This window comes from Bombina bombina, chromosome 5, assembly GCF_027579735.1.
Source record: "Bombina bombina isolate aBomBom1 chromosome 5, aBomBom1.pri, whole genome shotgun sequence".
NCBI classification, from domain to species: Eukaryota; Metazoa; Chordata; class Amphibia; order Anura; family Bombinatoridae; genus Bombina; species Bombina bombina.
In genome coordinates this window covers 540,708,226-540,723,810 of record NC_069503.1, presented here as the reverse complement: position 1 = coordinate 540,723,810, position 15,585 = coordinate 540,708,226, and the positions used below count along the sequence as shown (strand labels likewise).

Genomic DNA, 15,585 nt, shown 5'->3' with positions numbered 1-15,585 from the left:
CCAGGACGCCTGCAATTTGTCTGTCTTCACCGGCTTAAGTACTAACACCTTTTGTCCTATGGTGAAGATTCTCTTTCGGGGCCCCCGATCGTACCATACTTTCTGTCTTCTCTGGGCCAACTGGAGATTAGCCCGCACGGATTTGGCTAATTGCTCCATTCGGTCCCTGAGTTCCAGCACGTATGGCACAATTGGGACACCGTCAGCCTCCATCTCTCCCTCCCAGTGCTCCCGGATCAGGTTTAGGGGTCCCCGTACCTTTCTTCCGTAGAGCAACTCGAAGGGAGAGAACCCTGTCGTTTCCTGGGGCACCTCCCGATAAGCAAATAGGAGGTGCGGCAGGAAGCGTTCCCAGTCTCGGTATTCCTGAGTGAACGTCTTGAGCATTTGCTTGAGGGTCCCATTGAACCTCTCACACAGCCCGTTCGTCTGGGGGTGGTATGGGGAGCTTAGGAGGGACTTAATTTTGCAAACCTGCCAGAGTTGTTGGGTCAATTCAGCCGTAAATTGGGTGCCTCGGTCGGATAGGATTTCTTTTGGAAATCCTACCCGGGAGAACACCTGTACTAGTGCATTCGCTACCGTATCCGCTTGTATGTTGGATAGGGCGACAGCCTCTGGGTACCTGGTAGCGTAGTCCACTACGGTAAGAATGTATCGCTTACCGGAGGGACTAGGGGTAGCCAGTGGTCCCACTAGGTCAATAGCAACCCGGCTGAAGGGTTCCTCTACAATGGGCATATTTACTAGCTGGGCTTTAGGGTGATCGCCTCGCCTTCCTACTCGTTGACACACATCGCAGGTGTTACAGTAAGTTCTAACGTCAGCGTGCACCCCTGGCCAAAAGAACGTGTGAGTAATGCGGTGTAGGGTACGGGTAACGGCTAGGTGGCCTGCTAAGGGGATGTCGTGGCCTATTTTGAGGATTTCTTGACGGTATTTGTGGGGCACTACCAGCTGTCGCCTACGCTGTCCCCTTTTCTCTGTCCAGCGGTATAGTTTCCCTTTTTCCCATAAGAATGTTTTGTTATCTGCCCCGCCCCCTCCGGTCTCTGCTCGTTCCCGGTACTTTTGTAAGGTCGGGTCAGTCTTAGACTCTGCCTCGAAGGCATCTGGGGTGTCCCAGGGTATGGGGCCTAACCTGTCAGGCAAGGTCGGGGTAGGTCTTACCTGTGTCTCCCGCACTGGTGAGAGCTCTCGCTCCGTCCGGGCTTGGGCCCGTGTAGTCACTGGGTCCGCCTCGTTGTTGCATACTGGAGCATAGGCAGAAGTCATGGGGCCCAAATCGTTGCCCAGTAGTACTTCGGCAGGTAAATTATCCATTAGGCCCACGTTCACAGCCCCCTTTCCCGCTCCCCAATCAAGATGCACTTTAGCTGTTGGAATTTTGTACACATCCCCCCCCGCCACTCTAACGGCCACAGTCTGTCCGGATCGCTTGTGCTCTGGCACCAAATGACTCTGTACCAGCGTGATAGTAGCCCCTGTGTCTCGCAATCCCTCGGTAGATCGCCCCTCGAGCCATACCCTCTGCCGATGGTGCTGGCGGTTATCTGAGGCAGCATATACAGGGTCTGCCTCGTGAAGCGGCCCCACATATCCCTCCATAGGGGCCTCTTGGTTAACACAGAGGGCCCGGGCCGGACGATAGGACCCAGAGGGGTAATTGTAATTCCTGGGTGTCTGGTGCGTATTAAGGGGGCAGCTAGCCATGAAATGCCCTGGTTGCTTGCATCGGTGGCAAGTCGGTCTGGGACGCTCAGAGCTGTTATTGGGTGGTCCTGAGTGTCGGACGGGCCCTGTGGGCACCGGGGCTCGGAATTCAGCACGAGGGGGTGCACGGTAAACCTCTCTGGGTTCGACCCGTGCTGGAGCTCGGTAGTTCATGGGTTCGTGAAGACGGGAGTCATAATGTTCATCGGCCAATTTGGCTGCTTCTTCTAAGGTAGAAGGCCGCCTGTCTCGCAGCCATTCCTTCCCTTGCTGTTCCATGCCATTATAAAAATGTTCTAAGAGAAACAATTGTAAAATTTCCTCCCCAGTCACCGCTTTACTTCCGCTCAGCCAGTGATTTGCCGCTCTCCGCATTCGGTGCGCCCATTCCATATGGGTATCGTTAGGCTTCTTTTCCGTGCCCCGAAACTGTCGGCGATACGTGTCCGGAGTTACAGCGTACCGTCGCAACAGTGTCTCCTTAACTAGCTCATACTGTGTCACTTCCTCAGCACCCAGAGTACGAAAGGCTTCCAGGGCTCGCCCGGATAGTTTCCCAGACAATATCGTGGGCCACTCTCTGTTGGGAATCTGGTGCAGGGCACATTGCCTTTCGAAGTCCGCCAAATATTCATCAATCCCTGTCTCGCTCTCTAGGAAGGGTCGAAATGCCGCATAGGGTATCTTGGGCCTCCCAGCATTTTCGACAGGGATGATCACCTGCGGGGCTTCAGCATTGCGGTGTGCGTTCGCTAGGTTGAGTTCGTGGGCTCGAGTGTCTCGTATATCCTCGTCCGCCTCCGCCATCAACTGCTGTACCAATTCCATGGAGGGGTTCGGCCCGTATAATGAGAGCCTTTCCCGAACAATCCTGGTTTTTTCGTCACTAATCGTGGTCGGTGTTTCCGCCATTGTGAAGCTCTGATCCAGTTCGGTCAATTCTGCGATCAGCTCTCTCCTCGGCCTGTTGCTGGCGTACCCCCCTCTGCTTTCAAGTAAATCCTTTAGGGTTGTACGCTTCAATTTTTCGTAAGCGCTCTCCATCCGTTCTGTACCTCTCCTAGGAAATCCAGGAAAATCCTGCCGCTGCCGCCAAATGTTACGGTTACCCTTAGTCTTGCTGAGAGATGGACCGCTTAGTAGCCTGGATCCCTATTGCTAAAGAGGGGAGAAGCTGCTTTCCATAGTATTCTATATGAGTCTCGCAAATATAGAATAATCTCCCTTAGCTGCAGTACAGCTAGGATACCCTTCTGCCCACAAAAACGAGTCAACGCTGCGATTGAGGGTCAAACAAGAACTCAGGACTGGGATGCCCAGCCTGCTTTTTATTAAGGTTACATGCACACAGGGCACTCCCAGGGGGAGAGGGGGGGAAGCACAAAATCCCCCATCACACATTTAGATAGAGAGCACTGTCCTTTGACAGGCCACAATAGGATTACAGTACTTAAGATAACAAGTTTACAAGTTCATCTTATCAATTAGCAGTCTGGCTCCAGAGGTGATTAGACAATAGTTTCTAAAAGCTGAAAAAAAAGAGTTAACTCTTTATGAAATGAAACTTGTTACAGTTTTCTTGGAGCCCTTCTTAGGCGCTGGCTTGCTGGTTCAGGCATTGCTGCTGGGAAATAAGCTCTTCACAACAAAATACTAATGCTTCTGTAACAGATGTCATCCCATTCGCCAGTTTCCACCTCAGATCTCTTCAATTGTGCATGTTGGGACAGTGGAACGGCGATTATTCAGATCTATCACAGCTGATCTCCCTGGATGCTCGGACTCGGAACTCCCTCTTGGTGGATTCGTCCGGAGCAACTGTCCATGGGGACATCCTTCTTGAGACCGTCCTGGGAGATTGTGACCATGGACGCCAGTCTGTTAGGATGGGGTGCCAGGATGGCACAAGGAAAGTGGTCCACGGAGGAGTCTCACCTTCCGATCAACATCCTAGAACTACGAGCAATCTACAATGCTCTGAAGGCTTGGCCTTCTCTGGAGTCGGTCAGTTTCATCAGATTCCAGACCGACAACATTACCTCGGTGGCTTACTTCAACCATCAGGGGGGTACGAGGAACTCCCTCTCGATGAGGGAGGTGTCTCGGATTCTGGAGTGAGCAGAGTCCCTCGACTGCTCACTCTCAGCGATTCACATTCCGGGTGTAGACAACTGGGAAGCGGACTTTCTCAGTAGACAGTCCTTCCATCCGGGGGAATGGTCTCTTCACCCAGAAGTGTTTGCGGAGATTTGTCACAGATGGGGAACGCCGGAGATAGATCTCATGGTGTCCAGACTCAATTGCAAACTACCTCGATATGGGTTGAGGTCCAGAGCTGATAGATGTCTTAGCGGTTCCTTGGGGATTAAGCCTAGCCTACATTTTTCCTCCGTTACCACTTCTACCTCGCATAGTGGCACACATCAAACAGGAGCGGGCCTCGGCCATTCTGATTGCTCCTTCGTGGCTGTGGAGGACGTGGTTTGCAGATCTGGTGGGGATGTCATCCTCTCCGCCATGGAGGTTACCCTGTCGCAGGGATCTGCTGTCACATGGCCCCTTTCAGCATAAAAATCTAGATTCTCTGAGGCTGACTGCGTGGAGATTGAACGCCTAGTCTTAACCAGGAGAGGCTTTTCTTAAAGTGTGATTGATACTCTAATTCAGGCAAGGAAGCCAGTCACTCGTCGCATCTATCATAAGGTGTGGAGGACTTACTTGTCCTGGTGTGAGAAGCATGGATATCCTTGGCATAAGGTGAAGGTATCCAGGATTCTGTCCTTTCTCCAAGATGGTTTGGAGAAGGGTCTTGCCCCTAATTCCTTAAAGGGACAGATTTCTGCATTATCAGTTTTGTCGCATAGGAGACTCGCTGTGCTCCCTGACATTCAATCTTTTGTTCAGGCTCTATCTAGAATCAGGCCTGTCTTTAGACAGTCGGCTCCGCCTTGGAGCTTAAACTTACTCCTTAAAGGACCAGTCAACACATTAGATTTGCATAATCAACAAATGCAAGATAACAAGACAATGCAATAGCACTTAGTCTGAACTTCAAATGAGTAGTAGATTTTTTTATAACAAATTTCAAAGTTATGTATATTTCCACTCCCCTCGTACCATGTGATAGCAATCAGCCAATCACAAATGCATATACGTATAGTCTGTGAATTGTTGCACATGCTCAGTAGGATCTGGTGACTCAAAAATTGTAAATATAAAAGACTGTGCACATTTTTGTTTAATGGAAGTAAATTGGACAGTTGTTTAAAATTACATGCTGTATCTGAATCATGAAAATTTAATTTAACCTGAGTGTCCCTTTAAGGTTTTGCAGAGGGTTCCGTTTGAACCTATGCATTCCATAGATATTAAGATTCTGTCCTGGAAGGTTCTCTTCCTGTTGGCTATTGCATCGGCACGCAGAGTATCTGAACTAGTTGCCTTGCAATGTGATCCTCCTTATCTGGTGTTTCATGCAGATAAGGCTGTACTTCGCACTGGGTTGGGGTTTCTCCCCAAGGTGGTGTCTAACCGTAACATTAATCAGGAAATAGTTGTTCCTTCTTTGTGTCCTAACCCTTCTTCTTCAAAGGAGAGGTTACTTCATAACCTGGATGTGGTTCGTGCCTTGAAGTTCTATCTTTAGGCTACAAAGGATTTCAGACAGTCTACATCTCTTTTTGTGGTGTATTCTGGGAAGCGCAAGGGGCAATGGGCCTCTGCTGCTACTTTGTCTTTTTGGTTGAGGAGCTTGATTCGCTTGGTTTATGAGACAGCGAGACATAAGCCTCCTTAGAGGATCATGGCTCATTCAACTAGGGCTGTGGCTTTATCTTGGGCCTTCAAGAATGAGGCCTCTATGGAGCAAATTTCTATAGCCGCTACCTGGTCCTCCTTACACACTTTTACAAAGTTTTACAAATTTGACGTTTTTGCTTCTGCGGAAGCTGTTTTTGGGAAAAAGGTTTTGCAGGCTGTGGTGCCCTCAGATTTGGGTCCGCCGTTTACCCTACTGGTTTCATTCAGTGTCCTCTAGAGCTTGGTTATATGTTCCCAATAGTAATGGATGAAGCCGTGGACTCTCCTCCCCTTTAGATGGAAAACATAAATTATGCTTACCTGATCATTTCATTTCCATCGAGGGAAGGATAGTCCACGGCTCCCGCCCGTATCTCCGTTGGGCGGCCCTAAATTTAATCATCTTCTGGCACCATTTATACCCTGATATTTCTCCTGCTGTTCCTTGTTCCCTCGGCAGAATGACTGGGGGATGAGGGAAGTGAAGGAGGTATTTAAGCCTTTGTCTGGGGTGTCTTTGCCTCCTCCTGGTGGCCAGGTTCTTAATTCCCAATAGTAATGAATGAAGCCGTGGACTCTCCTCCCCTCGATGGAAATTAAATTATCAGGTAAGCATAATTTATGTTTTACCTTTGGTTGATAATTTTTTAGAATTACCCTTCCTTCCCCTGTCATACAAACATGCATAGCAACCTCTTTGTGGTTCATATGCCCCTTAAAGATTGCGTTTCCAAAACAAAGACATCCAAACTAGTGAAAAATTATGTAAGCGGTTTGGTAATTCTTTATATACAAAGATACACTGATGCAATTAAGCAGAGGTACTATATGTAAGCAAATCATTGTATAGGATATATAAAAAATAATAATCCCGGTTATATTGAAGTTTCAGTTATCAGCCATAAACAGTAGAAATACTGTAGACCACTGGACAGGTGTAATCTGGATTTCTTGTCTAAGTGCCCATTCTTTTATTCCAACTCGCCAATTTTTTATCTTTTTAGCATTGACAGCCTGAGTGCTAAATTCATATGTTTGAATACATTTCTTCTCATCTGTAATTAATGCACACAAGCTGGTCATCACAAAATGCTATTTCTATGTCTGAGCTCTCTTAGAACAGTGGTATTTTTCAGATAGGCCCCTTCTATACCTCAGGTTGCAAGACCTGTCAGAATATTGACCGATAATTTTTGCTCTATCTAGGCACTCTCACTATCACCTCGCTTTTCATCCTGACACACACAATTTTCTTCAAGCTCTGGGTTTCGCTGTTTTTTTATTTCCTTTTTGCGTCTTTGAGACCTTAAAGGGACACTGTACCCAAAAAATTTATTTCGTGATTCAGATTGAGCATGAAATTTTAATCAACTTTCTAATTTACTCCTATTATCAAATTTTCTTCATTCTCTTGGTATCTTTATTTGAAATGCAAGAATGTAAGTTTAAATGCCGGCCCATTTTTGGTGAACAACCTGGGTTGTCCTTGCTGATTGGTGGATAAATTCATCCACCAATAAAAAAGTGCTGTCCAGAGTACTGAAACCAAAAAAAGCTTAGATGCCTTCTTTTTCAAATAATGATAGCAAGAGAACGAAGAAAAATTGATAATAGGAGTAAATTAGAAAGTTGCTTAAAATTGCATGCTCTTTCTGAATTACAAAAGAAAAAATTTGGTTACAGTGTCCCTTTAAGCCTATTTATCAATTTTGTTGTCCCCACATTGAAATTATGAATCACATTTCACTGATAATGCTCAGTTTGAACACACTTTTCATCATGATGACCCCATTTTCAGGTCAGCACACTAAATTGCTGAGCTTTACACCTTAGTCTCACAACCCCCTTTATTTATTTATTTTTACCAGGATATTTTCACTTTTGTGTACAGTTCTATTTTTATAACAAAATGGTGTTATCCACTACTCCTAATAACCAGGAGGCATTTTTAAGCACTCTCAGAGCTCTAAAATGTTACTTGGAGGCTATGACAACTATTAGCAGGATTTGTGGTCTATTTCTTTTGCTCTGGGCTAAGATTTGGCTTTCCTGTTGGCATTAGTCAGTACTTGTGTTGATATACCAGGCAGTGGGAAGTTTGTCATGAGGTACTCTTGAGCAGTCGTGTAAATCAGTCCCATGTTTACATTTTTACACGTTGTTCTTGCTTATTAATAGCCTTTTTTTTTATTAACTTGTTTCGTAGGCTATGATATGTGTTCCTGTATTATTATTAACCCAATGATCTAGAATTGTCTTCTGCTTTATGTGCTGTCGGCTGGTAAAAAAAATGAATTTAAAGTATAAAAAATCCTTTTTTTGTATAGCTAAAAAAAACAATGTGTTTAGTAATTCCAAGAATGTAAATCAAAATGATCCCAGTCATGGGTAAGTTCTCCATTGTTGTCTAGGGATCCTTTTTATTAGTGAGCTTAAAGCAACAGTGTACTATAAAATATTTTCCCCTTTAATGACAGGTTTAGAGCATTTCATTTAACACTAGTGACACTGCAAAGCTATGTGTTTAACCTCTAAATAGTAGGTCCCAAGAGAAGTGAACAGCAGCAGTTGCATGGCCCAGCTCTGGCTTTTGGAACACTGGCAGTTTTTGCTCAGAACCTGCAGTGCTCTGTAGGTCCCGAGTGGTATTTTAACTATGTGTTTAATCCCTTTTCAAGGGTTAAAAATTTAGCTTTGTAGCATCGTTAGTGGTAAAATGAAATACTCTACGAATTTAAGCATGCCATTTTAGCACTATTATGGCCCTTTAAAGGGACAGTAAAGTCATAATTAGACATTCATGATTTAGACAGAGCATACCATTTTAAACAACTTTCCAATTTCTATTATTTAATTTGCTTCCTTCTCTTGTTATCCTTTGCTAAAAGGTTTATCTAGGTAAGCCCAGGAGCAGCAAATAACCTATGTTCTAGCTGCTGATTGGTGGCTGCATATATATATACAGTGTGTGTGTATATATATATATATATATATATATATATATATATATATATATATATATATATATATATATATATATATATATATATATATATATATATAAATAATATATATATATACACACCGATTGGCTCACCCATGTTTTCATTTAGAAACCAGTAGTGCTGCTCCATCCACAAATAATACCAAGAGAATAAGCAAATTTGATAATAGAAGTAAACTGGAAAGTTGTTTAAAATTGTTCTACCTAAATCATAAAAGAGAAAAAATGTGGGTTTCATGTCCCTTTAAACATGAGGTTAGTTGTGTATTCTAAATTTGTGTTTTCTAAAACTTTTTTTTTTTTGGTTTTTGATTGCTGAGTTATGAATTTTAAAAAAGTTGTGTTTTATAAAATGTTAACTTAGTTTACTATATCTTATCCACAAATGAACAGGAGTTAGAAAAGAAATTCCAACAGACAGGTGCTTACCGCAATATGAAAGATATTCTCACAAAGAAGAATGATCAGATTAAGGATTTGCGTAAACGACTTTTAAAGTAAGTATAGATTTTTGTCTTTATGTATATATATATATATTGCACATTAAAATATAATGTTTTTACAATTAATATAGTACAGGTACAAAACCCTTTATTCAAACTGTTTGGGACTGGTTTGGATTTTGCAATATTTGTATATTTGGTGTATCTGTAAAATTAGCTTGTAAAGGGGATGGGACCAAGTGTAAACAATATCTTAGGTCATTTAGACATTGCCATAAACCACATCCCCACATTCCCACATTTAATTTAATAAAAACATCTAGATATAAAAGCTTAGTTTAAATCTGTGAATAACTCTACTATTTCACCTTCAGCTTAGCGCACCATTGGGTTAGGGATAGCCAGGATCTGAGTTTTTCAGAGCACCCCATAAAAGTCCATCATTTAAGGGATTTAGCACACGCTATCCAACCTTTAGATCTCAGCGTGTGCTCGACTTTCGCTTGAGCGCTAACATTTACTCTCAGCTTGTAATATGAGAGTAAATATAGAAGTACCATAGATTGCGCTCTACAGATGTTAGCTCAAAATAGCCTTTATTTTATTTTTTTAACTATTATTGCAAAATTCTGGATTTTGAATTTTGGTTTTGAACTTTTACCTGTACTAGGATGAAAGTCAATGCAGTGTGATCTGATCAAATGTTTTGTTTTTGTAGAACCTGATTTTATGCTAGAAATAAAGTATTAAGCCAGTCAGGTCAGACCACATTCACTTTCATCATCATTTTAATGCCAGGAATACCATGTTTTATAATTCTGTTAGCCAACTTTATCGCACACATTTGCCAAGAGTCTTGTTGAATCTAGGTTCTTATAGGCCACTACCTGCTTGTTTGATGACAAATTTAACCCTACTGTAATACAGAATGAATTAACACAAGATTAAAGGGGCATAAAACACAAATAAGTTTTCTTTCACGATTTAGATAGAGCATACATTTTTAAATAATTTTCCAAATCTGTAATTTGATTTGTTTTATGATTTCCTTTGTTAAAAAGAATATCTAGGTTGTTTCAGGAGCAGCGGTGCACTACTGGAAGCTAGCTGATGATAGGTGGCTGCACATACTTGTCTCCTGTGATTGTCTCGCCACTTGTGTTCAGCTACCTCCAAGTAATGCATTGTGGCTCCTTCAACAAATGATTACAAGAGAATGAAGCATAATTTGACAATAGATGCAAACTGGAAAGTTGTTATATGCTCTATCGGAATAATCATGAAATAAAAATTTGGGGTTTCGTGTCCCTTTAATTTTTCTTTTGTTTCTTTTAATTACAAATGTAACATAACTATACATCTATATATTTGTCTTAAGTTATTGATAGGAAATACGTTGTGTACTTTTTTTTAATAGGCATGAACCGGAAGACTGACCTGAAGAACTTATTTTTTTGAACATACATTGGGATTTCAATCTGGAATTAAATCTGGACTTTTTTCTCTAAGATTACATATTTATAAAAATGTGCATTACTTTATGGAACAAATGGCTCACAGTTAATAATTTCCCCCTCCATTATTTTCATAAAGACATTTTACAGCATTTAATTTTTTTCATATATATTAAACCAATACAAGAGAGGCATTATTTAATTTTTAAGAGCCGAATCACTTCCTTGGTGAAGGTGTTTGTAATCTTTTATATATATATATATATGCTAAATATAATTATTAGGAACCCACCTTTTCCTGTAAACTTATTAAATACACTTTATTGAATAAACCTACAGTATAGAGCAGTGATGGCGAACCTTGGCACTACAGATGTTTCAGAACTACATTTCCCATGATGCTTAGGTACTCTGAAGTCCAGTCAAGCATCATGGGAAATGTAGTTCTGGAATACCAAGGTTTGCTATCACTGGTATAAAAATGTATGTTGTATGACCCACCATCACTGCCCTCCTTCAGTTTTTTTGAAGCAGAAGCTTTGCTGTGTTTCGAAACAATGTTAAGTACTTTGATTAGGGTCCATTGTTGATTGTGTTATATCTAATTTCTAGAACTTAGTAATTTTCATAAAAAAACATGGTAAGGTTATTATTCCAGTTCTATATCAAATGACAAATATGCAAGATTGGGCTTGGGTTGTTTTGAGGTAAAATACTACAGCTGACACCAATATTAAAGGGACAGTAAAGTCAAAATGAAACTTGTATGATTCAGATAGAGAATGCAGTTCTAAACATCTTCCCAATTTACTACTCTCCTTTGTTGAAAAGCATGCCTAGGTTGGCTCCAGATTAGCAATACATAACTGCCATCTAGCTGCGGATTGGTGGCTGCACAAATATACCTCTTATAATTGGCCTACCCAGTGTGTTCAGCTAGCTCCCAGAAGTTGGGCACCTAGGTTCACTCTTCAACAAAGAATTTCAAAATTTGATTATAGAAGTAAATTGCAAAGTTATTTAAAACTGTATGCTCTATCTGAATCATAAAAGTGTAATTTTGACTTTACTGTCCCTTTAAGGTAGTATTTACAAAGTAACACCAGAAAAATGTTATCTTTGTATTTGCTGTACAATTTAAATGTAAGTACTTTGTGAGTATCCAACCTGTACTTTGGTTACTTTTTATCTAACACTACATTTCAGACCTACCTGAAAATATTAAAGGAACATATAAGTCATAATTTAACTTTTATTATCCATATAGAGCATACAATTAACAATAAAAATCCCATTTCTTTCTACTATCATATTTACCTCTTTCTTTTTGTATCCTTTGTTGAAACATAGTTTCTTTACATTTGAAATCCGTGTCCCTTTTAAATTCCTCTGTAATTCATTTATTGCTTTGCTTATTTAGTAATTTTTTGTTACTCTTATTTGACTTTCAGCTATAGTAGATAATATAAATACAATGTTTTTGGTGGTTATGCATTTCTATGAGGGACCATAGACAGACTGCATTTTCTCAGATAAAAATGCTATGATTTATTTTCATTATGTTATATAACAAGTTTATGGATATGCTTTCTGTATCTTTAGGTTTTTGAGTAAAATAAATTGTTGCACAAAATAAGACATTTGTCATATAGTATATACTTACTGTGTAGCAGATATCCTATATAATGAAAGGTATGTTTGTCAGATGCAGTCATGCGCAGTCGAGACTGCACGAGCAAAGTGGGGGGAGAGAGAGAGAGAGCAAAAGAGGGGGAGAGAGAGAAAAAGAGGGAAAGAAAGCGCAAAAGAGGGGGGAGAGAGCTCAAAAGAGAGGGGGAGAGAGAGCACAAAAGAGAGGGGGGAAAGAGGGAGCAAGGGTTGGAACCGCGGTATTTAAAAAAATTGGCCCGTGTACACGGACTTTAGGACTAGTGTATGATAATTTATTTCATGGTTGATAATTGTGCCAGCAGAGAATCATTACAAAAGTAGCCAGATTAAGGAGCAAATTAGTTCTATTACAATATTATAGCATGTTCTGTCATTTATAAATGTTATTCAAACTATCCAAAGTACAAATGAATTGCATAATTTAACAATAATTTGTTCTACAAACACTAAAAGAAAATGTTTTTTGTCACTGCGCCTCCCATGTAATTTATGCTGCCCTAACTCTGAAAGCCTAAGTAAGATTACTCAGTCTTTATCTCTTTCTCCACAGGTCTATGTGAGGGAGAGGACCTCTCAAACCTGGTAAGCTGCCTTGCTGTCTGGCAGATCTATGAGGTAAGTGCTGACTTTATTTTTCTGGGTCTGGGAAAAACAAGAGGAACTCAGAAAAAGTTGGAGCACTTTATTTACATGGGACACATAAATCCTCCTAGGGATAAAAGGAGGGGACTTATGTAGGCAGCATTTTAGGCAGGCACTTGGGCTGAGGAGGTGTTTTAGGCTGATTTTTTGGTGGTTTCTCTGCTCCCGGCGGCTTAACTTTAGTAATAAGATGCAGACCGGGAGATTACTTTTTTTGAGACACCCACGATGGGCGGAGCTATGTGAGGCGGCAATTTGTGTTGCGTGCCTCTTTTTTTCATCAATTCCTGTGATCGGGAGGAACGAGAGAGCAATTTCAGTCAGGAACTCGCATGTTTGACAAAAGGCATGCGTTTCTAGGACCGGACAGCGGTTCATTATTATCTACAGCCGAGTTCCGGAAAAAATTAGAGGGGTTACTCAAGAAGATATATGTACACCAAGGTTTACAATGGGAACCTGCAGTGTGCATTGCTACCGTCACTAGTGCGGTGGCATACTGGTTTGATGCGTTGTCTGATTCTATTAGGACAGACACTCCTCTTGAAGAGATCCAGGATAGGATAAAGGCTCTTAAGTTGGCCAATTCCTTTATTACAAATGCTTCCCTACAGGTTATTAATTGGGAGCAAAGATTTCAGGGTTTGCTGTGCTAGCCCGCAGAGCTTTATGGTTAAAATCTTGGTCTGCCGATGTATCATCTTAAGTCCAAACTTTTGGAGATTTCTTACAAGGGAAAGACCTTGTTTGGACCGGGTTTGACGGAAATAGTTTCTGACATTACGGAGGAAAGGGTAATTTCCTCCCTCAGGATAAGAGAAATAAACAAAATGGACGTCAGAGTAATTTTCATTCCTTTCGAAATTTCAAGGGAAATCCTTCCTCTTCCAAGCAGGAGCAGTCCAAACCTTCCTGGAGACCCAATCAGTCTTGGAACAAGAAAAAACAATCCAAAAAAGCCTGCTATTGAATCAAAAACAGCATGAAGGCTCTGCCACTGATCCGGGACCGGATCTTGTAGGGGGCAGACTTTCCTTCTTCACTCAGGCTTGGGTGCGAGATGTTCAGGATCCCTGGGCGGTGGACATCGTGTCCCAGGGATACAAACTAGAGTTCAAGAACTTTCCTTCCAAGGGCAGGTTTCTGCTTTCAAGATTATCTGCAGACCAGACCAAAAGAGAGGTGTTCTTACACTGTGTACGGGACCTCTCCAACCTGGGAGTGATAGTTTTTGTTCCGATGCAGGAACGGGGTCTGGGGTTCTTTTCCAATCTGTTTGTGGTTCCCAAAAAGGAGGGAACCTTCAGACCGATTTTAGATATCAAGAGTCTAAACAAATTCCTCAGAGTGCCGCCCTTCAAGATGGAAACTATTAGTTCCATTCTTCCTTTGATCCAAGAGGGTCAATTTATGACAACCGTGGATTTAAAGGATGCGTACCTGCATGTTCCCATCCACAGAGACCATCACACAAGTTTCTAAGGTTTGTATTTCTAGACAAACACTTCCAGTTTGTGGCTCTTCTATTCGGTCTTGCCACGGCTCCCAGAATTTTCTCGAAGGTTCTGGGATCCCTGTTGGCGGTACTCCGATTGCGGGACATTGCAGTGGCGCCTTATTTGGACGACATCTTGGTTCAGGCACCATCCTTTCAACAAGCAAGATCCCACACAGAAATGTTGTTAGCCTTCCTGCGATGGAAGGTAAATTTGGAAAAAAAAAGTTCCTTAGTTCCAAATACTAGAGTAATCTTTTTAGGAACCATAATAGATTCCTTATCAATGAAGATTTTTCTGACAGAAGTCAGGAGACAAGGGATTCTCTTCTTTGGTGGTTGTCTCAGGACCATCTCTCACAGGGAACCTGCTTTCGCAGACCCTCTTGGGTGATTGTGACAACAGACGCCAGCCTTCTGGGAAGGGGAGCAGTCTGGGGCTCTCTAAAGGCTCAGGGAACTCTGTTCTGCCTATAAACATTCTGGAGCTTAGAGCAATCTTCAATGCTCTTCTGGCCTGGCCCCAGTTAGCCTCGGCCAGGTTCATCAGGTTCCAGTTGGACAACATAACTTCAGTGGGTTACATCAACCATCAGGGAGGAACGCGGAATTCCTTAGCCATGACAGATGAAGCCAAGATAATTCGGTGGGCGGAGACCCACAATTGCTGTCTGACGTCGATCTACATCCCAGGGGTGGACAACTGGGAGGCGGACTTCCTGAGCAGACAGACCTTTCACCCGGGGGATGGGAACTCCATCCGGAGGTGTTTTCCAGCCTGATTCTCAAATGGGGTCAGCCGGAATTGGATCTCATGGCATTGCGGCAGAATGCCAAGCTTCCGAGGTACAGTTCGAGGTCAAGGGACCCTCAGGCTGTACTGATAGACGCCCTGGCGGTACCTTGGAATTTCAGTCTTGCATACCTATTTCCCCCGTTCGCTCTTCTACATCGGGTCATTGCTCGAATCAAGCAGGAGAGGGCATCGGTGATCCTCATTGCTCCGGCATGGCCTCGCAGGATTTGGTATGCAGATCTGGTGGACATGTCATCTCTTCCACCTTGGAGACTTTCGTTGAGGAAGGACCTTCTACTTCAAGGGCCCTTCCTTCATCCAAATCTAGTTTCTCTGAAGCTGACTGCGTGGAACGCTTAATTTTATCCAAGCGGGGATTTTCGGATTCGGTCATAGAGACCATGATTCAGGCTCGTAAACCTGTGACTAGAAAGATTTACCACAAGATATGGCATAAATATCTATATTGGTGTGAATCCAAGGGCTACTCTTGGAGAAGGGATTATCGGCAAGTTCCCTAAAGGGTCAAATATCTGCCTTGTCTATTTTGTTACATAAACGTCTGGCAG

The 15,585-nt window shown here is 42.3% G+C and overlaps 1 protein-coding gene across 1 annotated transcript in view; it reads left to right on the top strand.

Moving 5' to 3' along the window:
* LZTFL1 (leucine zipper transcription factor like 1) overlaps positions 1-12,048 on the top strand; it is a 72,186-nt gene extending 60,138 nt beyond the window's left edge. Inside the window, exons 9-10 of the mRNA XM_053714487.1 lie at positions 8,909-9,012; positions 10,376-12,048. Coding sequence (XP_053570462.1) covers positions 8,909-9,012; positions 10,376-10,394 — 123 coding nt within the window. The 3' untranslated portion in view covers positions 10,395-12,048. The remainder of the gene's footprint in view (positions 1-8,908; positions 9,013-10,375) is intronic.
* The last annotated feature ends 3,537 nt before the right edge of the window (positions 12,049-15,585 follow it).